Raw genomic sequence first — 27,941 nt, 5'->3', positions numbered from 1 at the left:
AGCCATGTGTTCAGAATTCAAAATTCATTAGAATTCTTCATATGCATGGGGTATGTTCAACAAGTGCCTGGTTGCACTCTAGTGCAATGCCTACAGATGTCCAACAAAAGGCAGTGGAGCGATGCAGGGGCATAAGTCTGAATTTTTTTCACAAGTTATGGTTCTACACTGTAGCTGGACACATTATATGCAACTGTCACTTCACCATAGCAATTTTATTTTGGATAGATTTTCTGTCTTCTTCAGTTCTTCTCATGTTATTTTGCATAGTTGACATAAAACCTATTTTAAGGGTTAGCATTTGTTCTGCATTAAGGTTTCATGCCATACAAGGCTTTCTAATTCGATGTAACAAGGCATTGCAGTTTTTTTCGGAAACAAAAAATCTAGAGAGATGGTTCTTCTCTTCCCTGGTAGACTCTAGAAGCCCAGTCCTCATCTGAGTATATTGATCCACACTGCCCTCTCTTTTTAGTCCCCTGCATTCTCTTTTACAACATACCCTGTTTTGCTACATCAATTTGGTATCAAACCCGAAGAATGATCTGACAATTGCTGTGGCGCCAAGAAGGGAGAGAGTTAGTAGAACCAAGCCCAAGAGATGTTAGAGATACAGAGGATGATGAAGCGACTCATACAAGAGATGCAAGACTAGAATAGAGATTGCTCAGGAGTCCATATTAATATAACAGAAGGTGAGCATAAGCCCTTGGACAGCTGGACCTACCGGAAAGACTCAAGAAGGAAGATACTAATGATGATCAAGTTAATCTATTCTATAATCCTGTGGATTGTGATCAACATCGATGTGGTGGATTAGAATAACATTAGCAAGAGCACTTGATCTAAACTCAAAAATTAGGCAGAAGTTTCAGATTCCTTGAAGATGCATACAAAAACTACGCTGATTCAGAAACTAGTTTGGACACTCAACTTTGAATGGAAGCCACCGCTAAAGACCAAAAGGTATTATTCAAGAAGTTAAGAGTCAAACATGGCACCACTTCTGTAGCCCTGCCATTTAATATAATCCCCAAAAGATCTAATTAAACTGAATATTTTGCATGGTAGCTTGAATTTCGATCCAGGTTATTATGTTGAATAAATTCACATTAAGCATATGTATGCATTTGTATAAGAGGAAATCAATATACATTCTTTAAGTTCACATAAGATTACTTGAATATGACTATGGTAAGAGGGGCTTGTATATGATCAAATAAGAGAATATAGGTTAAAAAGAACAATAAAAAATATGGGGTCAAAATATAAAAACAGAGGAGCTGGACACTTGAGAAATCAGGAAAGAGACACCTTGTAGTACACTTACAGCACCTGCTGTCTTGTCCTGTTACTTCGAGCAAAAAATTCAGTTATTGCGGTAAGGTCTAGCCTGTAGAGAGAGAAGGTGGAGGAGATAGAAATAGAGGAAGTGGGGGGGGGGGGGGGAGAGGGAGAAATTCTGCAGAAACTTCAGAAATATCACGAAAATACAGAAAAATCAGAGAAAGAATCAGGATTAGTTGGAAAAGCTAATAATAATTTTAGGTGTCTTTATTCTTCACTTTATTTATCCAGGGATTTTGATAAAAATGGAATTTTATAATTCAATTGATCATAAACCTTTTTAAGATTCAATTTAAACACAACTGCCCTCCCCTTTATTCCTCAGCACATCCTCCACATTGTCATTAGCCACCAAAATAGTATCCACAACCTACCCCCACAAAAGCACTTTGAGCTTGAGAAATGATATTTCCCATTGCTAAACTCAGTCTATTCACAAGCACCTTCACAATAATCTTGTACATCCTAGTAACCAGACTAAAAGGCTGAAAATCAGCAATATGGATATACTTTTCTTAGGCACCAAAATTGTGAAAGTGGAATTAATGCTTTTACTTGGAAAAACATTAAAAAAATCATTTAAAATCTACAGTAAATCCACTCTGACGATATCTCAGCAATCCAGGAATAAATCCGCATTAAAACCATCTGGACGTTAAGCCTTACCCCTGTCCATCTCAAAACACTACCAGCCTAACCTCACTTTCCTCCAAAGGTCTCTCCAACCAAGAGTGCGAATCCAAAGAAATGGGATTCCACTCCAAGCCCTCAATCATTGGCCTTCCTCCCTCCTCCTTCGGAAAAAGATTTGCAAAAAATAAAAAATAAAAAATAAAAAGAAAAAGAAAAATGTAAACTCACTTGCTCCCAAACTAGGATTGGAAATAATCTCACTCTCTCACCTCCAACCCCCTAATAACACTCCTCTTACCATTAGTCAAACTATGAAATAATTAATAGCTTCAATCACCCTCTCTAACCCATGTATATTTAGTCTTTCGCCTCCAACTCTTGACTTCCCAAAAAATAACTTCCACTAACTCATTTTTCAAATCCACCATCTTAAAGTATTGTGTATACTTACATGCATGGTTTCTTCTTAAAGTGGTGATATCCTTATAGGAGCATGTCAAAATTTGCTTTCCACCACCCTCAAAACCAAAATTACAGCTGACTTCTGTTTTGCAAAAATTTCATCGAAATTTCCTTGAATAACCCAAAATTTATACAAATCTCAAAATTTTAGCAAAATTTGTCCAAATTCACCTAGATCAAGGGAATAGACTGGATCAATATAAAGGGGAGGGTTAATAAGTTAGCACAAGAAACTACGATAAGATTAGCAATTTGAAATATAGGGACTCTTACGGGAAGAAGTAACTTAATATGCCCTCAAGAGATGAAATGGGTAGGAGAGAAAGCTAGAGAAATTGAAAAGTTAGGATTTAAACTTTGGTACAGTAGTAAAGAGAAACATAAAAATGGGATGAGTATTATTGTCAATAGAGATTTAAAAGATAATGTAGTAAGAGTTAAAAGAATAGGGAATAGGATCATTAAAATTAGGGTAGCTTTAGGCCTGGAGATAGTGAACGTCATTAGTGCGTAGCCCCAAATAAGCTTAGTAGAAAAATTGGAAAGACAATTTTCGAAAGATATGGATAGTATTTTACAAGGGATACCAATGTCTGAAAAGACATTCATAGGAGCTGATTTGAAGGTCACATTGGCAAGGATAATATAGGATATGAGAGGATACATTGGAGGTCATGGATATGGAGATAAAAATGAGGCCGGTGATACAATCTTAGATTTTTCCATGTCTTATAATTTGGTTATATTGAATACTTGCTTTATAAAAAGAGAAGAACACTAAATAACTTTCAAGAGTGGGTACAACAAAAGCCAAATAGATTTCTTCTTAACTAAGAATGGGGACCGTCTATCTTGTAAGGATTGTAAAGTTATTTTAGATGAAAGTTTGGCTACACAACATAGAGTCTTAGTATTAGATATACATATTAATGGAAGAGAAGGAGTAACATAAATCAATACACAAGGACTAGATGGTGGAACTTGAAGGGCAATAACATAGTAAAATTCAAAGATAAAATGAACAAAGAGTGAGATTAGATAGTAGGGAATAAGGTTGATGCAAATACTATTTGGAATAAAATGGCAAATTCTATCGTAAGGATAGCAAAAGAGGTTTTAGGTGAGTCCAAAGGAAATTACTTGGGTAGTAAAGAAAGTTGGTGATGGGATCAAGAAGACCAAAAAGCCATTAAGACAAAAAGAAATTGGTACAAAATATGGCAAAATTGTAGAAATATAGAAAATCTTGAAAAATATAAAGAAACAAGAAAAAATGCAAGAAAAGACTATTAATGAAACTAAACATAGAGCTTATAATACTTTATATACTAAACTAGACACAAAAGAAAGAGAAAAAGACATTTATAGACTAGCTAGAGTTAGAGAAAGAAAATGCAAAGATTTAGGTGATGTAAAATGTATAAAGGATAAGAATGGTAATGTCTTATTCATAGAAAAGGGCATAAAAGAGAGGTGGTGGAGATACTTTGATAAGTTGTTTAATGGAAACCAAAATGAAAGATTGAACCTGAAAGCGACAAACGAAGAGAAGATTAAAAATAGGAGATTTATTAGAAAAAATAAAGTCCCTGAAGTTAAGATGACATTAAAAAAGATGAAAAGTGGGAAATCTATAGGACCAGATAAAATACCAATTGAAGTTTGAAAATGTTTAGGGGATAAAGGAATTATCTGGTTAACTAATCTATTCAATAATATTATAAAAACCAAGAAAATGCGAGAAGAATGGAGGAAAAGTACGTTAGTACCTTTGTATAAAAACAAAGGTGAAATTCAAAATTATAATAACTATTGTAGAATTAAGATTATGAGTCATACGATGAAATTGTGGTAAAGGTTAAGATTAGAAACAAAGATTTCAGAAAAACAATTTGGTTTTATACCTGGGAGATCAACAATAGAAGCTATCTATCTTTTAAGAAGTTTAATGGAAAAGTTTAGAGAAAAGAAGAAGGACTTGCATATGGTTTTTAATGACCTAGAGAAAGCTTATGATAGAGTACCTAGGGAAGTGCTTTGGCGGGTATTAGAAAGAAGGGAGTTTGTAGTAGATATACGGAGGTCATTAAGGATATGTATGATAGAGTAGTGACTAACTTTAGGACGGTAGGAGGAGATTCTAGAGAGTTTCCAATCCAAATAGGTGTACATCAAGGTTCTACTTTGAGTCTTTATCTTTTTACTTTAGTAATTGATGAAATTACTAGGGATCAAAATGAGATCCCTTGGTGCATATTGTTTGCAAATGATATCGTGTTGATTGATGATAGTAAGAGCGAAGTGAAATCTAATAAATCAGTAATTAGTGACACGACTTAACTTATCAAATAAATCAATAATTAGTGGAATTGAATACTTGTTGCCTGTTGCCACTTTATTGAGCACGCGGCAGTCCACACACGTCCGCATGCTCCCATCATGTTTTCTTTAGAAGGACGTATGTAACTTGCTTCAAATAACTCATCAAGGTTCTACTTTGAGTCCTTATCTTTTTACTCTAGTAATTAATGAAATTACTAGGGATCAAAATGAGATCCCTCGGTTTATATTGTTTGCATATGATATCGTGTTGATTGATGATAGTAAAAGCGGAGTGAAATCTAATAAATCAGTAATTAATGGCATGACTTAATTGATTAAATAAATCAGTAATTAGTGGAATTGAATACTTGTTGCCTGTCGCCACTTTGTTGAGCATGCGGCAGTCCACACACATCCACATGCTCCCATCATGTTTTCTTTAGAAGGACGTATGTAACTTGCTTTAAATAACTCATCAAGTTGCTTCCTCAACCCTTCAAACTCTAGAGGTGCCATCCAGCATGGCCCCTCCCCCCACCCCCACCCCCCCAAAAATAATAACTTAATCTCATGTTCCACTCCTTGTTGTGGAGGCAAGTTGTGCGATAGCTTGTTCAACTCAATACTTTGTACTCATAGTAGGAACGTGCTCCAGCATTGCCTCTTCATCCACCGCCAACGTGGTAAAATATCTCTACTCACCCCTTCTCAACCCATTTTTCAGTTGCATGGTAGAGAGGAACTTCTCATCGTCCCCTTTCTTCACAGCGTCTTCCAACAAGTAAGAGTGATCTCCCATCAAACAAAGGGAGCAAGCAAATGGCATTGGTACTGCCTTACTATCCCTTAAGAATTCCATTCAAATTATCACTTGGAAATCATCCATTGGCATAGGTTGCTTCATAATTGACGGAGCTTTGGAAGGCTCCATCAAGGATTCCTATTTACAAGATTTCAAAGCTCCATCAATTATGCTCAGTTAACTCAACAATGGACATGCTGGTTGGCTCAAACAGAAGAAACAAGGAAAATCTTCCTCCTGCGAGTCAGCAACTCACTGCCACTGGTCTGTCGCTGCTCCTGCAGTGCAATGGAAGCCCAGGAAGTCCAGCAGTACAAGAACGGTGCTGGGGCTTCAACACGAATAAAATTCTGTTCTAAACGACAGGATTAAAGGGGCAACAAAGCGCAGCGTTTTACAATAAGACGTGTCCTGGAAGATTCTAAGCCATGTCCCGTTGTGTCTAGCCATAAACAATGAAATTAATTTCTGATACGTGTCGGGGCGTGTCAAGCTGGTGTTGGTATGTGACACATGTCAGATACAGACTTGAGGCTTCCAAGAGTGTTGGTGCTTCCTAGGTCACAATTGATTCCTTGCTCTTACAAAGTTGATGCATCCTTTGTGGCAGAATTATGTCTATGTCCTACTTCAATAGTGTCTGACACTCTGACCAAGATGTAAAGTTCATGGGGACTTTTTGGAAGGCTTTGTGATGGGAGTTACTTGCACAATTACCACACCCCAGTACTTGAATCTGCAAACAGATGGTCAAACCAAGGTTATTATTGAAGCCTTGGTAATTTGTTGTGATGCATTGTCAGGGAAGATGAACCACAAAGCTTTGGGATATGACTCTTCCTTATGCTGAATTTGCCTACAAGAAGTCAGTAAACCAGACCCCCAAGAAGATACCTTCTAAAGTTGTGTATGGGCAGAAATGTTAACATGCTTTGAATCATCCATTGCCACAAGAAGGTTGAACTAGCAAATATATTATAGCTTTTGCTTAACATATAAAGGGGAATTATGATGAGCTCCCACTAAAGCTAGCAATGTGCTTCATAAAGAGGAAATTATTCTAGCACATTTTTTGCCAAGTTTTTCTATCACTATTTTTCTTGTGATTTGTAATTTTTCTTTGTTTAAATTTTGAATTTTTTTCAAAATTTTCTTGCATTTTCTTATAATTTTGAGTTTCTTTGAAACTGAACAACTTAAAATTTTGAATCCAGCTCGTCAATTCAGAACTCAACTCAAATTTCGTAATTAATGCTTTATCTTATCAAAAAGCTCTACACTCCACAAGGCCATCCATTGGCCAAGCATTCCCACTATTTTGAGTCCTTACACTCTCTTTAACAACAAACCTTACCTATGATTTTGTTTCACTATGCCTTGAAGTGTTGATGTTATACAGGCTGCATTACACACTGCAAGCTAAGCATTTCATGACAAGGTTGTTGAGTTTATAAACACGTGCCTAACCTCTGTTTACTGATGTTTGATGATTTAACAGTTGAACCTTACATCTTAATTGCAACGGGCAACCAACACTATTGGGGCTCAATATACATCATTTGGGCCTCAACCTAACAGCTTAATCTTAATAAATCAACTATCTAACATTGTATCACAGCCATGGCTGCTTCAACGTCCTGGGTTCTATTCTTGTTGCCTGCACTTATCATTCATTCGTTAACAATAACCACAACACTGATAGTGTTGTGTCATTCATGGTTTGTTTACCTTTCCACATGCAACCAAAGTGCATTTGCACCTTGGTGCACCTTGGGAGTGTTAAGACGGTATACATTGTTGCCCCAAAACCTAACAACTAAGCTTTTAGGCTGTGGTGATCTAATGAAAGCAAGGTACATGTAATTAGACCTAAAATCAAGGAAATGTAAAATGTTATCTAACAAAATACTTTTATTTTGCAATATTGTCCGTTAAAGTGGATGCCGTTAAGGTAGAAATTAAAGGAGTATTTTAAGAAAGGAAAGACATACCGAATCTCAGAGTCTCTCCGCTCACGAGAGCTTACCTGACAAATGTAGCAGATAAGGATACATGAATATCATAACCATGCAAGGAAGCAAATTCAATCTGCACACAATTTCAGGAGTTTACCTCACTCCCATTTAATATTTCAACTTTTTCTAGTCGTGCTATCAAAACAAATCTTGGAATTCCTCCTTTTCCTGGATCAGCAACTGGATTCTCAGAAAGCCTAACATCCTTTGCATGTCATAGAAGAACAATCAGAACAAAGGCCAGTGAAATATTTCTTCGAGAAAAAGTTTCATTTCAGCACCAAGAGGGTGCTAGCCCAAGTACACATGCACAAATACAGAGAAACAGAGAGAGGATCATGTACTTGATAAGAAAACCAAAAAATCAAAGGCTGTGTGTATGTCCTGAAACTAATGACCACTAAACCATGCAGATAAAATCACGAGCAACTTATCTTCAAGTATTAACAGAATTGTGCTCATTAAAAACTCTTCTATTTCCCTCCATCCACATGTGAACGCATATTCTTTAGGCAACGGTAAATTTAAATTACTTGGATAAATTTGCATAGTTTTTTGCCTTGCTTTTGTATTGAACAAGTTCATATTAACCATGTCATTCATTAACTAAGATATGTTAATTGATATTGGAAATTCCAATCAATCTATTAGTGATGCCGTGATGGGTGGTGTTTAGATGAAAGTAAATTATAAGGGCCATGCAAAAATATAAATAACATAAGGGTTGGGGCAATGAGGAAAAAAAAAAGGTAGGGGCAAGCTGAAACCAGGTGTGACACCTGGAAGCACTGCAGACCAGCAACAGCCACCTGGCGGCATTGCAAACCAGCAGCCAACACCTAGCGGACAGATGGCAGCACTATAGGATGCTTGTCGTCACCAGCTGCTGCTGTCCTGCCATGTTTCCAGCTTAAAAGGAGACACTTGGCAGGCAGCTGGCAGCAAGTAGTTGCTGTCTTGACCATTCCAGCCATGCAGAGCAGCAACAACACACAAAATACCAAAAATTCCTGCTGCAAACCCTAGTTCTAGAGAGAGGAAAAGAGAGAAAACTCTGCAGCAGCAGCAACAAGAAGACAAGCCATTGGTCCCGCTAGGTGGGGTTAGCTACATGAATCCTTTTGCGCCAATTCACCCGATCGAGAGTGTTTTCCTCTATTAGATTAAGGGCCATTAAATTCTTCCTCACTACCTCATTCCAAGTTATTTTAGGCCTATCCCTGACCCTTTTCATTCCAAAAACAATAACTAACTTACTCCTCTTCACAGGAGCTCTATTAGGCTTGCGTTTCAAATGCCCACACCATCTAAGCTGCCCCTCCCCACCTTCATTTGTTTTCAACCGGGGCTATACCTAAATTATTGCGTATATGCTTTCTTACTTTAATTTTAATGTTAAACCACTCATCCACCTTAACATTCGCATTTCAGAAACTTTTACTTTTTGTACATGTTGTTTCTTAGTTGCCCAACATTCTAACCCATAAAGCATAGCTGACCTTATAGTTGTCTTATAAAACTTTCCTTTTAATTTTAAGGTCATTCTACGATCACACAATACACCCAACGCACTCCACCTTAACCAACCTGTTTTAATTCTATGTACTACATTTTCTTCAGTTTCCCCTTCAGCTTGAATAATAGATCCAAGATAACAAAATCTATTAGTGCTATTAATCTTTTGATTATCAAGTGTAATGTTATCTCCATTACTACTCCTTACATTACTGAAATTACATCTCATATATTTTGTCATATTCCTACTTATCCTAAACTCTTTAGACTCTAATGTGGCTCTTCAAAGTTCTAGCTTAGATTCCACTCCACTCCTACCATCATCAATTAACACGATATCATCTACAAACAACATACACCAAGGGATCTCATTTTGGATATTCCTAGTAAGTTTACCAATTACTAAAAGAAAAAGAAAGACTCAAAGTATAACCTTGATGTACACCTATTGTGATTGTAAAATCTCTAGATTCCCCTCCTACAGCCCCAACGTTAGTCGCTGCTCTATCATACATATCCTTAATGACCTCAGCATATTTATAATAAATCTCCTTCTTTTCTAAGACCCACCAAAGAACTTCCCTAGGTATTCTATCATATGCTTTCTCTAGGTTAATAAAACCATAAGCAAGTCCCTCTTCTTTTCCCTAAACTTTTCCATTTAACTTCTTAAAAGATAAATAGCTTTTGTTGTTGATCTTTCAGGCATAAAACCAAATTGATTTTTTGAAATCTTTGTTTCTAGCCTTATTCTATATTCAATTACCCTTTCCCATAATTTCATCATATGGCTCATAATCTTAATTCCCCGATAGTTATTACAGTTTTGAATATCGCCTTTGTTTTTGTATAAAGGTACTAACATATTTTTCCTCCATTCTTCGGCATTATCTTGGTTTTTATAATAGTGTTGAATAAATTAGTTAACCAAATATTTCCTTTATCCCCTATACATTTCCAAATTTCATTTGGTATTTTATCTGGTCCTATAGATTTCCAACTTTTCATCTTTTTTAATGTCATCTTAACTTTAAGGACTCTAATTTTGCGAATAAATCTCCTACTTTTAGCCTTCTTCTCATTTGTCCCTTCCAAGTTCAATCTTTAATTTTGGTTTTTATAAAACAAATTATCAAAGTATCTTCACCACCTCTCTTTTATGTCTTCTCTAACTAAGGCAGTATCATTCTCGTCCTTTATACATTTTACATCATCTAAATTTTTGCATTTTCTTTCTCTAGCTCTAGAAATATAAATGTCATTTTCTCCTTCTTTTGTATCTAGTTTAGCATATAAAGTATCATAAGCTCTACATTTAGCTGCAGAGAAAACTCTATAGCAAGTAAGAGAAATTTAGGGAAATTAAGGAGTACAGAAAATATAGAGGAAATTTAAAATAATTTGGAAAAGCATAAAATCAAAGTAGGTGTTCTTAATTTTCATTTACTCATCTAGTGATTTGGGTATTCAAAGGAAATAACGGTAGAAACTTGCACAGAGTTGAATCTTAATAAGGAAGATTTAAGCTTGTTATTTCTAATTACTTCATACGGCTGCATATATGTATTCTTTGGTTATGATAGCTGCATATTTCGTTTAGCTGGAAATTTTTCATGTGATAGATATTAATCTTGTAAGGATGAGGTTTTACTTGCTATGGCATAGCTTGTGTATGCATTTGTTGAATTGCTATGGTGTGAAATAGCTGGCACCATGTGTTTTTTGTGGTTGTGCTATTGTGGAATTTAAGTAGGGATTCCTTGGATGAAAGGCCCTAAACCTCCAAAGGGTATTTCTGTGTTAAGCGGTGGTTGGCCAAGCTGTAAATTGGCACTTGTTTAAGATAAAAATTCCATTTGTTTGACACAACACTGTTATATTAGAAAAAATTGACCTTGATGTTAGATGAAATTTTAGCTTTCCAAATGTAATTCTCAAGGAAAAGGTGGTAAGAGTTAGATAAGCATAGAGGGGAGTAGAAAAATTTATAGGAAACAAAGTTTAAAAGGATCCAAATACCAAAAAAGGATCCAAATACCAAAATCTACTATCATGTCTAGAATCATGTCTAGAAGAAGGTTGAAAGGGCTCCAGCAAGGTCAATAAAAAGGCAGATCCTTTGTCGTCCTATCATTAAGATGCCTGAAAACATGAAGGAGAACTCCAGGGCAAACAATCTCCAAGGGTCTGAAAAGAAGCAATGGGAGCATTATGGAGATGAGAGAGGTGATAAAGATGATAAACCCTTAACGAATAAAATAAAATGATAAAAACAATACATTAATAAACAACCCATACACATATCTCACAAAGCTTTCCGCAACATATTTAGGAATTGCTCTGCAATTTGCATCCAAATAGAGGAAAGATCAGAAAGAATATTAGACTTGCATCAGTAACATTACGGTAATATCTAGCATCCCACCCATTTTGTAGAGGGCCAAAGTTACACTACATCACTCTATGCCAAATGGAGAGGTTCCAAAGGAAATAATCAACACCATTTTTTCATTAAGCAATGTGTTGGACACCAAATTACACAAATCCCTGACCAGATTTCAACTAGCAAACTATCTGACAACTAATTAAGTGATCCCTTTTTTTTCTGATAGAAAAGGGAAATTTCATTAATAGGGAAAGAATTAAGAGATCCCTCTTATCTCCTCCCATCAGTTTCAGCCACAGCTGATCACAACAAATAGTCGACAAAGAATCACCACCCAGAGGAAGCCCTAAACACTTAAAAAGCACCTACTACAACTTAGTTTTAGGAAGTATTTTGATCTTGATTTCTAGGAAACTTTTTGGAAAAAAGACAAAAAAGAACAATGATTGGTAAGAGATTCCAGCAAGCATAACACGACTCCTCAACAGTGATTTTGAACATTAATATAACTTGTTTGTTGCAAGCAAGCTGGTTCTCTTGATGACCAAAAAACCAAACCCAAAATCTTGAGATGAACCAACTCCACTTAGAAGTAGAACTCCCAACCATATGTGATGCTCCCATTCTTGAGCCTCCATTCAATGCTTATCAAGACATTAATAGAACCTCGTTTCCATCATAACAGTCTCACAACCACCGCGAAAAAAAAACTTGCTCACCTAATCACCATAATAATTTCCAAAAAACAATACAGCTTAAATGTCCCCTAAAATTTTTAACAAATATTCAAACAAGAAAAAATTACCAAATTATTAGTCATACCAAGTTTCACACGCATACACGTTTGAAATTTGAATCTGAAATTACTTCCAAATAAGAACCCTCAACTGTTTATCTAGCGCCCACATCAAGAGCAGCTTTTGGAGGGGCAACTAGATCATAAATTATTGAAAGATGTCCTCGGCATAGCCCCCCTTTTTCTTTTTCTTTTTTTTTTGCCTCATTTTTCAAGAACATAAAAATGAAGCAGGCCACATGTCCAGCAAACCTTTTCGAAAAACTCTTTCCTTTTTTCTTTTTTTTTTCAATTGATAAAATATATATATATATATATATATATATATATATATATATATATATATGCATAGAGAGAAAGAGAAACTACAATCAAAAGGAAGGCAAGAAGTCCTGGAAAGAAAAAAATAACGGGAATCAAAAAAAGAAAATTCTAACGAACTAAACTCTTTCCAAAATACTGGTAAAGATGCTTGTATGCAGAAAGCAGACTAGTCAGATAGTTTTTTTCAGAGAGTTTTCATTCCCATTTTCACTTGTAAGAAAACAAAGCAATATAAGAAACATATCCTCAAAAGTTTATGCTTCAAAGAATCCCCTAGAGCCTCGGGAGGGAACCTTTTTTTTTTTGTCTTTCATGAATTTTCAAAATTTCCAAGTACTTATGTCTGCACATCTGGATTTTTTCGTTTTTTGACTGACCAAAAATACTCTTAAAACATAGCTTTGATTACGCATCCATAAGCTTGTAAAGTAGAATCTGGCTTCATTTATAGAGCTCATATATTTGAAGCCATATTATTTTTCAAAAGAACACTCCATCATCATCCACCTGAAGAACAACTTTGAAGGAACAATTATATCTCTCTATCTCTCTCCCTCTCTCCCTCTTTCTCTGCACCTCTCCAAAACATCAAGAAGTTGATTTGAGCATTTTGATTTCTGACTTCTGAGTAATACAAATAATGAATTCTCATAAGTTTGTTGTTTTTATTCTTGGAGATGAAATCTTTTCAAACTTGTGTTTTTCTCCTCAAAGTATCCTAGGCAACAAGTTTGTGAACTTAGAATTAACTGAAGATTGTCTTTATCCTGGTGGTAGACAGCTAATACCAAGGTCTCAATGCTCCCAAAAGCCCTGGGCTCTACTAATACCATCCCCAGGGCCCTTCCCTTGTAACTGTGAGGGCGACAATAGCCATTCAAGGTTAGTAGCAGTATGGCTCCATGGTCTTAAATTTCTATGAAATTGTCAAAATTTCCACTTCCCATCACCCTTGATGTTTTCAGTCTCACAATTAAAAAACCTCCATCAAAATTTTCATGAACCATTCAAAACTTATTCAATTCTCAAATTGCAATGGAAATTAGTCAAAAATTTCCTTGAAACTGAAACTTGAGATTCAAAAATAAAGAATACTAAAAAAGAGGATACAAATTACAGCTTTAAGATTTTTGAAATTTTATGCAAAATAAAAATTAGATATTAACAATATTTTCTTTGACCTTTTATCAGTTTTATGTATAAATTAGATGCATTTGCACAACCAATATTTAAGTGATTTTTCAATTTCATTCAAATTAAGGGAAGATTTTTAGCATGGTCACATTATGAAGTTATTGCACCTTATATAGCACACGCTTGTCATTGATGAATTTGGCATTTTTTTCAGTTCTAAATCTCACATTTTATGTATATTAACAATTTCTACAGTTTCATTCAAAAAATTGTCCTGCTTTAGTTACTACTAATTTCCATCATTTTTGAAAACAAAAATCAACATTAAATTTTAACTGAAATTTCCTTTTTTTTTTTTTTTTTTTTGAAGAGTTGAAATTTTAGTCAAAACCTGCTACGTATATTTAACAATTTCTGGAAACTCATTAAAAATATTCATGTGGGGGTTGCTATGTCTATAGGGAGAATAATAAGAGGCTTCCTTTGGTGTGAGGTAGGGGAGAAGGAGAATTTCATTAGATGGGAGGTGGTGTGTAGGTCTGAAAGGAGGGAGGGCTGGGTCTATGGAATTTGTGTCTACAAAAATTGTTTTGTAGAAAATAAAAGGTTATGAAGGTTTCCTTTAGAGGAGAACTTTCATTGGCATAAAGTAATCAAAAGAAATTTTGGTTTACAAGTTAATGGGTGGGATACTAATGTGGGGCTTAGACCTTTCTTTGAGAGTCCTTGGACATGTATAACTCAGCTTTTTTCACAATTTATTTCTAATACCAAATTTTGGGTGGGTAATGTGCTTCTCATTCATTTTCTGGGAGGATCCATGGTTGGGCGACTCCATTCTTTCTGTGTCCATCCTTCATTCATATCGCCTGTCTTTGCTACATGGTGGGTTTGTTTCTTCCTTTTTGATTTTTAATGTGGAGAATTTTTATTGGGATTTCCATTTCCATAGAGCTATGAAAGACAGAGATGCAGTTGAGATTGCTACAATGTTGATGTTATTGGAGGGTAGCTATCCTTCCAATTAGGAGAAGGGGGGGGGGGGGGGTTTGAAGTCCTCAAGGAAATTTTCTTTTTAATCTTTCTTCGATTTCTTTAATCTAGGAGAATGTCTTTTTCTATATATCTTACTGTTTTTAAGGCCAAAGTTCCCTCTAAAATTAAGGTTTCTATTTGGTTGGTTGTTCTTAATATAGTTAAGAGTCTTAAGACTAACAATCTGTTGCAGAGTAGGAGCCTTTTAAGGCTTTATCCCTGAATGTGTGTTCTTTATTTGGACAGTTTTCTGAGTCTGCCTCCCATTTGTTTTTGAATTATTCTTTCTCCTAGAGGATTTGGAAGCGAATCTATGGTGTTGAGGAAAGTTGAGTTTGTCTGGGTGGAGGATGGATAGAGTGGCAATTTCTTTTTCAGGTATCAGGAGTAAAGACAGATTAACCCTTTGGAAATGTGTGTTGTATGCTGCATTGCGGGGTGTTTGGTTGGAAAGAACAGCTGTATTTTCAAGAGTAAGAAGAATTCTCGGTCTCTGGTTTGGGGTGAGATTCAGTTTGACTTCATTATGGACCATTTCTGCTGGCTAATCAAGGGTTTGTCTTTTCAGGATGTTCAGCATAATTTATGCGCTGTTTCGTATTGATTTTTTTTTTTTTTTTGTCTATTTTTGTTCTTCTGTTCCTTTTAGAAGGATTTCTTATTCTCCAGTCTTTTACATTCTCTATTTATATATTCTTCTTTTTTTTTTTTATCAAAAAAGATCCTCCTGCAGAAAGTACAATAGAGCTCCAAAGATCAAAATAGAACAGCCAGAAAATAACAATAATGCTGCCTTCCAATCTCTAACCAAATCCAACAGCAGCACACCCCAAAAAACCCAAAGGAATGGGCCCAGAAAGATGCCAAGGACACTGCTCTACCCCACAACAGACAAAAATGCATTTTTAAGATTAAAAAATTAAAAAAACATGCCATTTTTTATTAAAATTGAAATACATTTAGCAATAATTATAAAAAATAACTACACATTGAGCAAATTGTAAATAATAATTGTTAGCATATCATCCATGTGCAAAACTTCATGATCAAAAGACAATAATTCAAGTTGCACCACTGCAGCATGGTATTTACAACCAATCCAATAATCAACAAAAGAAAATTTTCTCATTACAAGACCTTACCACTAACTTTGGGAAAGAATTTAGTGAGTCAATAGAGGCCAGATCCTCAATCTTGTTACCTCCTACAACACAAAATGGAAACAAACCCAATAGGAAAATTCATAAGATGGCCGAAAGCAAGAGAGAATTACTCCTCAGAAGAGTTAAAACAAATTACCAAGAAGAAGACAACGAAGACTCTGGAAAGACCTGCTGCAATTCTCGGAAGAATCACATCCTTTAAGGTATTTATGTAACATGCCATTATCAGGATAATGGACACAGTTCAAATTGTTCTTGTTCAAATGAAGCTGCTCCAAGCTGCATTCAGGAAGCATATCAGAAGAGTTCTAAGAAGTTTGAAATTTACACAAAATACCTCTACATGTAGAGTTACTAAAAATCAAGAAAATCCGTCTTTCTATACCTTGGTAACTGAGAAAGTTTCAAGATTTCATCCCATTCAGCTATACAATTATCTTCCAAATTTAAAAGCCTCAGAAAATCAAATCCTTGAATGATCCCGCATGATGTAGGCTGGAGAATGAAAAGAGTTAGTTAGAGAAAATAAAACAAAAGATATCTAATCCAGTCAGTGTTTTAATAGGCTTAATCGAGGCTCACCTTAAGGCTTGCCTCAAGGCACAACATGCCTAAAACACTTTGAGGCTCAATCTAAAATACCAAATTCCAAAAAGGCTAACGCATTATATGTTGTGGCTAACACATTTTTTTACAAAAGGCATGCCTTTTGCACCTTTTTAGTTGAGGCTCATGCATTTTGGTTGAGTGATTCTCAAGTAAAAATTGGTTAAAAAATTTTAACTACATGTTTGTATAAAAGGAATCTCATAATAATATGAGTTGATTCCAAGAATTCTCGAACATCTTTCCAAAATAACAAAGAGTTGTATCTTAGATCATGAAAATAATTTGAACTTTGTGATAGTATAGCTATCTCTTGTCACGATTTATGCCATGTATTCAAGTTAGCAATTTTTGAACGGTCACCAAGTAGTTTGCAAAGTACATATAATTTTTCTTTCTTACATTTTATTTGCGATTTTCTTAATTTTTATTTATTTTAAACTATATAAAATTTATTTACATTTTTGTAATCTTAAAAATAAATTCTTAAAAGGCTTACACCTCGCCTTTTAAGGGTTAAAACGCCTCGCCTTTTAAAACATTGAATCTAGTACAGCTGTTCCAAATTTGAAGCCAAGGAAGCAAACAATGCAAAAAGATATAGGAGTCAATCTTTTATTTGTTGGCAGTTCAATATATGAACCCAGGTCATCAAATCATTCTTTTAATAGACCCAACAATATTTCAAAAAATAATGGCAGTTGCTCATATTCATGGATAGGTTTCCTATAACATAATCTTCTCATAGCTTCTATTAGTAATCTATTGGCATTGATTACATCCCTCTTTTAACATATGTGGCCTTTTCTCATTGATTTCAAGCTCCGTATTTAAACTAAATTAATTCAGTAGCAAAACTCTTTAATGTACTATTTGGGAATGTGAATTTGGTACTATTTTGAAATACAAAAACATCGTTCGGAATGACACTTGGGAGAATGTATTTGAATTTGAGTAAAAATCAGAGTGGATTTCAATGGCCCAAACCCATGCATTTCAAATTCCTTTTTACCCAGGTATTTGAATCCCATTTCGATCTCAAATCCTTCTCAACGCGATGCCCAAACCGCCTCCTCCCTCCCTTTGAAGTTGCTCCCATACCTGAAGCCGCATTTCCCAATCCTGAAATTGAAGAATCTTAGAGATCAATACACCCTGATTCTTGAAGCTGCATTTCCTGATCTGACAGCTCTCTTTCAAAGTTGAAACTGCATCTACCTCCAGATACAGATTCTTCATCATCTTTGTCCTCTTCTTTTTATCCTTTTTCTTCCCCCTCTTTTCTCTCCTATTGCTATTAGGGTTTCTATTACCGTTTAAACTGTGTGATTTTGTCATCAAAATTGTGCAGAAGTATCTTCTTCCCATTTTTGGTAATACAAAAGAACAGATCAGGTAGCTGCTAACCATGTTATCCAAATAATCCAATCAATGGAGAATACAAGTTGTAGCATCATTAATTCTTTCCAGTTCGTGTATATATGTCTTTTTGAATTGATGCCAGGATCAATCTACATGCGTATGATTTTATAGCTGTACCGTGTTTATACTAATCTTAAGGTGCATGCTCTGGTATAGTTGTGTACATTTTGCATGCGTGTGTGTGGAACTGCAATGAAGTTGGGAGGTCGGGTGGAGTATAGAATTGTATTTTCATGAAATTGATCGCCTTCCAGTAAACATGATTTAACTGATTTGACACCAATCTTAATTTAGTAAGTCCATGCTTCCCATGCTGGGATTGATGGTCAGAGTAATGTGTTTGGATTGCAAGCTTTGTGGGAGAATGAGTATTTGAACCTTGGCCATTTTAACAATTTTAACCAATGATGGTCAGGAATACTGGGCAGCATGTTTCAAAGAAACGTGTACTTATAGGTGCTACTGGTAAACAAAAAAAAAAAAAAAGTACTTCTGTCTAGCACTTGAACTCATGCAGCTGCAATAGCAGGTGTTTATTTCTAAATTAAGCACGAAGTTGTTCACAAATTTTACTTGAATCTCCATTTCTTTCTTTCTTTCTTTCTTGTTTTGCATTATGCGGGTTTTCCTTTTGTTTTTATTATGTATGTGTTTGATGGGATTGTGATGGTGCCAGTTTGCTGGAAAACTGATGACCAAGTAAAATCCTCTCCTTGAAATGGGTTGAGAAACTGCTGCTCTGTCACTCGAAGATCGTGTGTTGGCAGCATGAATTTTAGAACTTGAATTTGAATTTGTGTAAATTTTTGAAATTTTCTCAGTTTGTATGGTGTTTAAATTCACACAGTTAAATTTTAAGTCCTCAAATCCAATCCCTTGAATACAGGGAAAGAATCTTTTCATAATAAATGACAAATTAATTCATCAATAGAACCAAGCATTGATGCTCCCAGCAATCAACTCAAAGACATCTTAGAAAAATTTTCCTGGCAAGCAGTTCAATACCTTAACAGAAATAGTTTTGAAGTTAATAGAAGTTATGACATTTATGCTTACATAAATCAATGGAATATCTACTTATTTTTAAGAATAGATAGGACTGGAGTAGTATAATTGCCTTCAAAGCATTATTATTATTCATTCAAATATTTTGCATCTGTCCTTTTTGAACCATTCAAGAATTTATATAATCCGTAGCCATAAGAAAAAAAAAAGTATATAAAATAAACCGAAAAAAAAAAAAGTTTCAGAGATAAACATATATTTATGGCAGTTTGTAGCAATTTATGGCCTCCAGAAATAATGGTTAGCAACTGAAAATAAAATATTTACTTTAGCTACGTTATAGGTTATTTAAATAGATGGCTTTTCCACTGAATTATTTCTTCAATAACTCAAACACTAAAAAATAGTTATATGAGCATCAGACTACAATTTATGGCCACTTAAAATTCTAGCGTGTATTTACTATGCTTTCCTGGCATGTCTAATATTCCACATCTTTTTCTGTCATTTTATTGAGAATTCTAAATCCATGTTTTATACAATAACAATCCAATCCAATTTATGGGGTTCTTTTTTTTGGCTTTTTTTTTTTTTTTCTTGTGAGGACACAGATTTTGTTTTCATTCCTCATATTGCCTGTTTTCGTTTTATTAAATACTTTTTGGTCTCAGTTACAAATGTTTAGAGGAGCTTGTAGCTGAATTGTAGCATCTGTCTTGAGTGCAGTTTAATCAATTGATTTATAGCCCCTCCAAAATATTGGATTTTGAAGAAGTGATACAAATTTGATGCCTTTATTTGAAAGGCCAAATTACCCCATAAAATGAAGGATTTTATTCGGTTGGTTGTGCTTAAGTTACTAGAGAATGCTAACACCCTAGCAAACCACATATTGATACGAATGTTTCAAAACGTGGTACTTTTTTTTTTTTTTTGGGTAAAAGAGGGCGGCACCTCCTAACTTTATTAGAAAACCCCTCACTTATTAATTTAATGGTACATTTTCATTCTGGAACACTAAATCTATCGATCCAAATTTTTAATTTAATGTTTTTCACATAACCTAATATTTTATTAGTTAAAAATGCAGAATCTTCTTCTCCTTGACTTGCCTGGGGGCTGGCTTTTGAGGGTGCACCCAGTTCCCTCTTGGGTTTTGGCAAGGAGGTAAGGGCCTGAAGGGCCGTGGCCACCCCAAGTTTCCCAGGATATCCAAAAAATGAAGTGGGATCTTCTCATATTAAGTCAAATTTTTATCATTAGTAAACTATTCCACACAAGAAAATCTCTTCTGCATTTCAGAAACGCCTCAACATCCTCTCCAAAATATACAAGTGTTTCACCGACACATCTATTTGACTATACCCCTAACTTTTCCCATTTTAGAGCATGTACCATACCATGATCCCATTCCCCTTCCACATTCTACATAACATTGGTGCTTAATAAGATCAATACCAATAACTTGTTGCGGATCAAAAGACCATTGAAGGCTCTTTCTCCGCATGTTTTTGTGCTCCATTATAAGAATTCTAAAACAGCATGTCATCTTTTTTTGCATTGTGATTTTGCTCAGAGGATCTAGAACAAGTTATTTGGTGTTTTGGGTGGAGTTGGATTTGTCCTATATCAGTGGAGGAATTGTTAGCTAATTCATTAGCAGATTTTCAGAGGAGGAAGGATAGGGCAGCAGTATGGAAATGTGGAATCTTTCCAGTATCATGGGGGTTATGGCTGGAGCATAATGCACGAACCTTCAGGGGAAAAGTTGAATTGGCTGCTGGTTTGGGAAAAAAATTCATTATATCCCTTCTTTGTGGTGAGTTGGGTTTGGAGTTTTAGGGGAGTTCGCTTTCCAGATTTCCAGTGAGATTGGAGGAATATGTTGGCTTCATTTTTCCTTTTTTCCTTCACTGTTTTTTATTTTTTACCATCCTGTTTGTTCCAGAATTTTCTCAGGAGATGTCTTATTCTCCTCTTTTAAATTCTTCACCTATGAATGAAAATTTGTTTTTCTATAAGAAATAAATAAATAAATAAATAAAGGGGAATATGGGAGAAAAGAAGCCAAGATCAACATAATACAGCTAGCAAGTGGGAGGAAATAAACATATCTCACCTATCAAAGTCAAAAATTTTAGAAACGACAAAATCTTTGAAAGATACTAATCAAGCATTATCGCCAACGGAACCCTAATAAGTGCCAAGCAAGAACCACACACCAAGGTGTAAAGAAGCAATTCTATTTCAGGGTTCAAATTAGCTTGCACCTAAACCACTTTTAAACATGCTAGTTCTCAAAACAGAACCCAACCTTTGAAGATTACAAATGAGAGACTCCAACCTAATCAACACCATCTATTTAATGCACAATACCCCAATCAACAGCCCAATAATTAATTCCAATAAGAAGATCGACAATTAGATTAAATAAAGGAGACATCTGACAAAAGTTAAAAAGTGAAATCTAAGCTTTAGGTCTCCATTCATAAATCAAGATAACAAAAAAACATGATGATTACCCTAATACATCGCCATCTCAAACCAAAATTCTTCCTAACCAAAACCTCAACCTCAACAGGAAAATCCCAACTCACAACAATACAATTTCTCAAAATCCAGTGTAAACACTGCGCTTTTCTTTAATAACAACCTCCACAATCTCATTACCACCAAGAAACATCTAAGATTTGGCTTCAGTAAAGCACTCCAATTGATACTCTCACCCAACTCTTCATTCTGCATATCAGTAAGGATCCTTGTAAGAATCTTAAATCTCATACACGTCACCAAACTAAGAGGCCAAAATCCTGTCTTAATAGAATACCTCTTTATTTATCTATTTATTTATTTTTATGAGACAACATAGAACAATTTTTCTCATGGACTAGAATTTAAAAGGCACACAGAGGTTCAAAAGAAAAATTCAGACCCTCATGCATTTCCTATGACCTGGTTTATGTGATCAAGATTTCTACAGAGCTTCGGAATCTATTGAATGATGCCCAAGTCATATAAAATTGCTTCTTCATAATATATTGAATGAGCTTTTAGTATACTTCTTCACTATTGTATATTTTGTGTACTACTTTTTCATGTTATCAACATTCACCATGACCTATTTAAAAAAATCAAAAGAAAAAAATAATAAAAAGAATGCTTGAGTGCTTCATGAACATAGTAATTAATAACAATTACAGAACTATATAAACATTCATCAAGCATGTTGAAATTGGGCAATAAATTAAGATTAAGATTTAACAGAGCTATGAAAAGGGAAATAACATACTGTAATTGTACTAATTTTATTGCCCATCAGATGCAGCTCTTCAATAAGTGGCAACGACAGCTTAAGGATTTCAACCTTACAAAACAAAAATAATATTTCTTCAGCAAGCACTAAGCAGGTGAAATTTAAGAAAAATTAATTGGGGGGTGGGGGGCACAGGCACAATAACATATAGGCCGTTATTGCAGCCACACCTGCATCCATTATCTCTTATAGTGATTGAGTGAAATTTAAGAAAATTGCATAGAATGAAAGAAAAAATGGGAAAAAAATGGAAGCAAACAAACAAAAATAACATTACACCAACCCGCATCCAATTTATGCCCATATTGTTTAGAACTAAAATGTGGATATTCTTCAATGGCGGGAGCCCAGTTATATCACGTGCCATTGCATTGTTAGATAGATTGAGAACTGAAAGTTCTGGTAACTCTTCACAAATGGTGCCGATATCCTGCAAAGAAACACCAAGGCACATTAGGGAAAAAATTTCAAATGAAAATAGCAACACAGTGCATAGAAACAAGGTATTCTCTATTCATTACATTAAGAGTGAAATAAATGCATAACTGTTCAACAACACAACATAAACATCCCAAAAAACAAAAAATGCCCCCAACAGGGGATAATAATTACAAAAAGATACACTTATTTACAGCACATAAACGCAAACAAAAATTCACACTCCATTCAAACTCATGATATGAGCATAGAGAGCACCAGGAGTTTGCAGAGTAAAAAGAGGAAACAAGAAAAAAAAAATTTGTGAAGAAATCAGCGAGAGAGAGAGAGAGAGAGAGAGAGAGAGAGAGAGAGAAAGAGAAGGGGTAAAGAAAAATGGTGCAGCTGAAGATGCTGAAAAAATAAAATAGCAAACCTCAATGTGCTTTGTGCACCAATGGAAGATAGAATTGTGAGCAATCTAGACTGTCACGGTTCATTGAAGTAGGAAAATACCTTCATTAAAATCCTTTAGAAAAACAACGAATTATATCAAGAGAAAGAAGAAATTTAAAAAAAAAAAAAAACATAAAATGAAGATGACAAAGCAGCCTGCATTAAACAACAAAAACCAAATGCAGAAAAAATGGGGTTCAATGGAAGCATAGTATTGGGAAGTTGAAGAGATTTAAAATCTGCAGGCCTTATTGTACAGCTCCAGAATCAATTGTTAATAGAGAGGTTCAGTTCAAAGGATGGAGGAAAGCCTCTAATTTTTCAGTAAGAACTACTGTGCCTCAAATGCTAACAACCATCATGGAATTTTACCCTGGAATGCCATTTGGAAAACCAGAGGTCCTAAGAAATAGTCTTGCTTTGTCTTTTTTCCTTTTCTTTTTTTTTTCTTTTTCCCCTGGTGGAAGGCTTATTGATAAGCTCTCCTTATCAGCGAAAATTTTTGCAAGAGCACATTGTGCAGGTGGGTGGTGCCTCATGTGCAACAGTAATGAGGAAAGCTCACCACCTCAATTCACTGCCACGCTGTTTGGAAAATACAGAATTTAATATTACATTGGTTCAGAGTGCTATAGGTGATGCCCAAGAGTTTAAAAGGACTTTTCTAGCTAGAAGTTGTAAAAGGGGTTGATGGGAAAAGAAGGAGAAGAATATCATTCCCCTCTGTGTCCTGTAGAGCATTAAGGTAGAGGAATAGAACAGCTTTTGATGGTGTCGAAATGCGCATACAGAATCTAAAAATACCATCATGCATACCTCATTTTGATTTGGAGCTCAGGGCTTAGGAAACTTTTGTCTATACCTTGCTCTGTAGTCTTATTTCTTGATTGTATTTTTGGGTTAGCACCTGCCTGGAGCCCTATTATCATTTATTTATTTATAGATAGCAAAAGAAAATATTTAATTGATAAGAGGAGAATTTACAAAAGGCGAAAAGACTTTGTCTCTCAAAGTACTAGAAAAAAATAGAAAAAAAAAAACTAATAAAACAAAAACTGGGAAAAAAAAACATAAAAATTCAGAGCAAAAGATTCCTCCAGTCTCACTGAATAGTCGAAAAACAACTCCATTAAAGCATCCGAACCAAACACACCATAAAGAATCTATGTAATGAATCCTTTCCCAAACCAGCTGCCAGTTCAATTTTCTTCCTGAAAAAATACTTGCATTACGCTCCAATCATAATCCCCACAGCACGGCAAAAATACCACACTTCCATAGTGTCTTCCTCTCCTTCCTTCTACTAAACCCCTCAAATGAAACGGACAACAATTCCTCCACCAACACTGGACAGACCCAAGATTCTCCCATCACACCAAATATATTATTCCAAATTCTACAGGCATAGTCAGTGTAAAACTAAATGAGGTGCCATTTCAAAATTCAAATAGCATAACACAAAGACATCTGGAGATGAGGCCTTCAAAGGTTTCCTAGCCTGCAACAGGTTTTTAGCATTGATTTTATTAAGCACAATCAGCCATATGAAAGCCATAATTTTTTGCAGGAGCCTTTGCCTTCCAACTAGAAGAATATAGGGGGAAAACAGGTATTAGAAAAGGTCAAAAACTCAAAAAAGATTTACAAGTGTAAAGCCTCGAATGATTCAAACCACAAGACCAAGTATCCCTATCTAAAGAAAGATTACAGTTGTTCAATAATGATAACGAGGATGATAATTCCAACATTTCTCTATCATTAAGAGGTCTTCTGAAATGAAAATTACAATAACTAAAAGGGCTACCTGAATCAACCACAAAGAAGGAAATCATACTATCCTGCCTTGAACTCAAATGAAAGAGACATGGAAAAGACATGGCTAGAATATCATTCCCAACCACGGATCTTTCCACAATCAAATCCAAGAACCCATTCCCACCACAAAATTAATGTGAGGTGTAAACAAGGAATAAATTTTAGAAACTTATCTCCAAGGGCTCTACGATGAACATCTCAAACTATTGGTACCCCACACATTCTCATCCACCCCATACTTGCTTCCAATCACTTTATGTCATAGGGGGTGATCTTCCAAGGGAAAACGCCAAAACCATTGAGCTAAAAGGGTGATGTTTTTGGACACCAAATTTCCAAGACTTAGCCCATTAGTTATTCCTGTTGGTCCATTAAATAACTTTGTTCCCTCTAACCAAACCAGACTTGCCCCGAAATAAATCTTCCCCTGTAATTACACTCGTTACTTTGATGATAACCAGAATTCCAGCATTGAAAGAATATTACCCTGTATTTATGCCCATTATGTTGTTGAATCCCAGAATTCCAGCGCTAAAAAAATTTCCCCTGTACTTATGCCCATTATGTTGCTGAATCCCAGAATTCCAGCACAAGACATTGTTTAGTCTTTCTTTAAATATGAAAATTGATTCTGGATTCATTTTTCTATTTCTTACAGTTCTATCGTATGGTCAAATTTTGTTCAGTAAAATACTACTTAAGCAATTTGTTCATATGCAATTATTATAATGTCTCTAAAATGTTGGAAAAAGAAAAACCTGAACATGTAAGTAGAAAATTTAGAATTACTAAATATTCAAGAAAATTTACCAACTATAATCACATTTATTTTTAATATATGAATATTAAAAATAAAATCTTTTTAATGTAAAAATTACATGCCTTACTCCAAAGAACAGCCTAACTCAATAAATTGTAACAGAATGTGAGAAAGTATAAACTATGGACCTTACAATTTTGTTAATCAAATTTAATCTTGACCCCTGCTTATAAATCCTGGTTCTGCCACGACCTCTGTCGATGTGGGGGGGGGGGGGGGGGGGGTGCGGGTGCATGTAGAGTAAGATATGCGTGTGAGTGTGTGCATGTATATCAGAGTCATGGTTGCTAGAAGGTCCTGGGTTCTTGTTTCCCCAGGTTTATTTTAGGTTTGTTATCTCTACACATGAAATTGAGCTGCATGAGTGCAGGAGTGTTAAGGCCTGAAATGCATTGTTGTTGGACCACAACCTAAAAACTTAAGCTATGGAATAAAGGAATTATCAGACATTATATATTTCATTAAATTTAATCCCCCCACCCCCATAAGTCCTCGGTCTGCCCTCCAAGCACAAATGTTTGAAAAATGCCTAAAACAGTACTGCTCAAATGGCTCCTCCCATTTGAAGAATGGTTCCCAAGATTGTGAGCCAAACATGCATTCAATGATAACATTTGGTGGGTAGTTGCCTCACAAAATATGCTCCCTACTGTTACCTTTCTTATCAAAAGAAATTCTATCTCGTACAACATGTCTCATTTTCCAATGATCTCATATAAATTTCAGTTTTGGGCACTTGCCTAACAATATGAGCTGCCTCATCTTAAAACCGCTAAAGAAATACCTTAATTTTAATTTGGAGGCCTGTCATGGATGGAATTAATTTCAAATTGCTTAGCCCCGCTACTGCAGAGTGGCTTGAGAGACCCTTCAAAGAAGCTGAAATCCTCCAAGCCATCAGAGATTGCAATGGTGACAAAGCACCCCGGTCCTATTGGTTTGTCCTGATCCTTTTCTCAATCTAATTGGGACATTCTCAAACAGGACCTCATCAACACTTTTAAGGACTTCTTTAGAGGGTAGACTCATGCATAACATTTACGCCAAATTTCTTACTTCAATTTCAAAGAAATCTGGGGCTTTTAACATCAAGGACTTTCGTCCAATCAGCCTAGTGGTGGGTATGTATAAGATTCTTGCTAAAGTCATTGCTAAAAGGATCAAAAGAGCCACCCTAGAAGCTATTGGGCAGCACAAACATGCCTTTGTAGCCGGAAAATAGATCATGGATGCAGCCCTCATCTCTAACGAGGTGGTGGATTCCCATTAGAGAGGAAGGAGAAGCAATGTGGTGTGTAAGCTTGATATGGAGAAAACTTTTGATCATGTCAACTAGAACTTTTTTCTTTATCTTCTTAGAAAGATGGGTTTCAGGGGGCGATGGTGAAGTTGGATCACCCACTGCATTAAGTATTCCAAGCTTCTCAGTGCTCATAAATGGGTGCCCCTCTGACTTCTTTGGCTCCTCCAGAGGCTTGAGACAAGGCGATCCTTTGCCTCCCTACCTTTTCATTGTGGTGATGGAGGTGCTAAGACTCATGTTGGAAAAAGCCACTGACGGAGGACTCCTCAAAAGCCTCAGAGTCAGCAGTAACAGAAGATCTTTGATGGTATGCAGTAACAGAAGATCTTTGAAGGTATCTCACCTTTTATTCGCAGATGACACCATCATTTTCTGTGAGGATGACCCTTTTATATTCTCAATCTGCGTTGCATCTTAATTGCTTTCAAGGTCGTCTCAGATTTGAAAATATCAGAAAAAGTGAAATCATTCCAAATGATGACAGTTCAGGAGGATTTCTCAGAAAAGTGAAATCATTCTGATCGATGACAGTTCAGGAGGATCTCTCCTTGCAAGTCTCTTGGGGTGTAAATTTGGATCCTTCCCTATCAGTTACCTCAGGTTAACTCTAGGAGCCAAATTTAAAGATAAAAGAATTTGGGACCCCATCATTGAGAAGTTTGAGAAAAGGCAAGCAAGATGGAAAAGGAACATCTTGACAAAAGGAGGGAGACTCACTCTTATTAAAAGCACCTTGACAAACCTTCCGATTTATTTCATCTATCCTCCCCCTCTCGATTTCTGTTGCCAAAAGACTGGAAGGATTTAAAGGAGGTTCTTTTGGGGGAACTTGAGGGCAGAATTCATATTC

At 35.5% G+C, this 27,941-nt stretch overlaps 1 protein-coding gene across 2 annotated transcripts in view; it reads right to left on the bottom strand.

Moving 5' to 3' along the window:
• LOC131162389 (tubulin-folding cofactor E) overlaps window positions 1–27,941 on the bottom strand; it is a 75,432-nt gene that overhangs the window by 7,396 nt on the left and 40,095 nt on the right. For both annotated transcript variants that reach the window (XM_058118823.1, XM_058118824.1), the window contains 7 exons: window positions 22,564–22,710; window positions 22,257–22,331; window positions 16,320–16,429; window positions 16,071–16,213; window positions 15,914–15,975; window positions 7,679–7,786; window positions 7,558–7,592 (listed from right to left, as the gene is read on the bottom strand). In XM_058118823.1, the coding sequence (XP_057974806.1) occupies window positions 7,558–7,592; window positions 7,679–7,786; window positions 15,914–15,975; window positions 16,071–16,213; window positions 16,320–16,429; window positions 22,257–22,331; window positions 22,564–22,710 (680 nt within the window). The remainder of the gene's footprint in view (window positions 1–7,557; window positions 7,593–7,678; window positions 7,787–15,913; window positions 15,976–16,070; window positions 16,214–16,319; window positions 16,430–22,256; window positions 22,332–22,563; window positions 22,711–27,941) is intronic.

The sequence above is a fragment of the Malania oleifera genome, chromosome 8 (assembly GCF_029873635.1).
Source record: "Malania oleifera isolate guangnan ecotype guangnan chromosome 8, ASM2987363v1, whole genome shotgun sequence".
NCBI classification, from domain to species: domain Eukaryota; kingdom Viridiplantae; phylum Streptophyta; class Magnoliopsida; order Santalales; family Ximeniaceae; genus Malania; species Malania oleifera.
The sequence above is the reverse complement of the archived record's forward strand: the minus strand, read 5'-3'. Positions and strand labels throughout refer to the sequence as shown.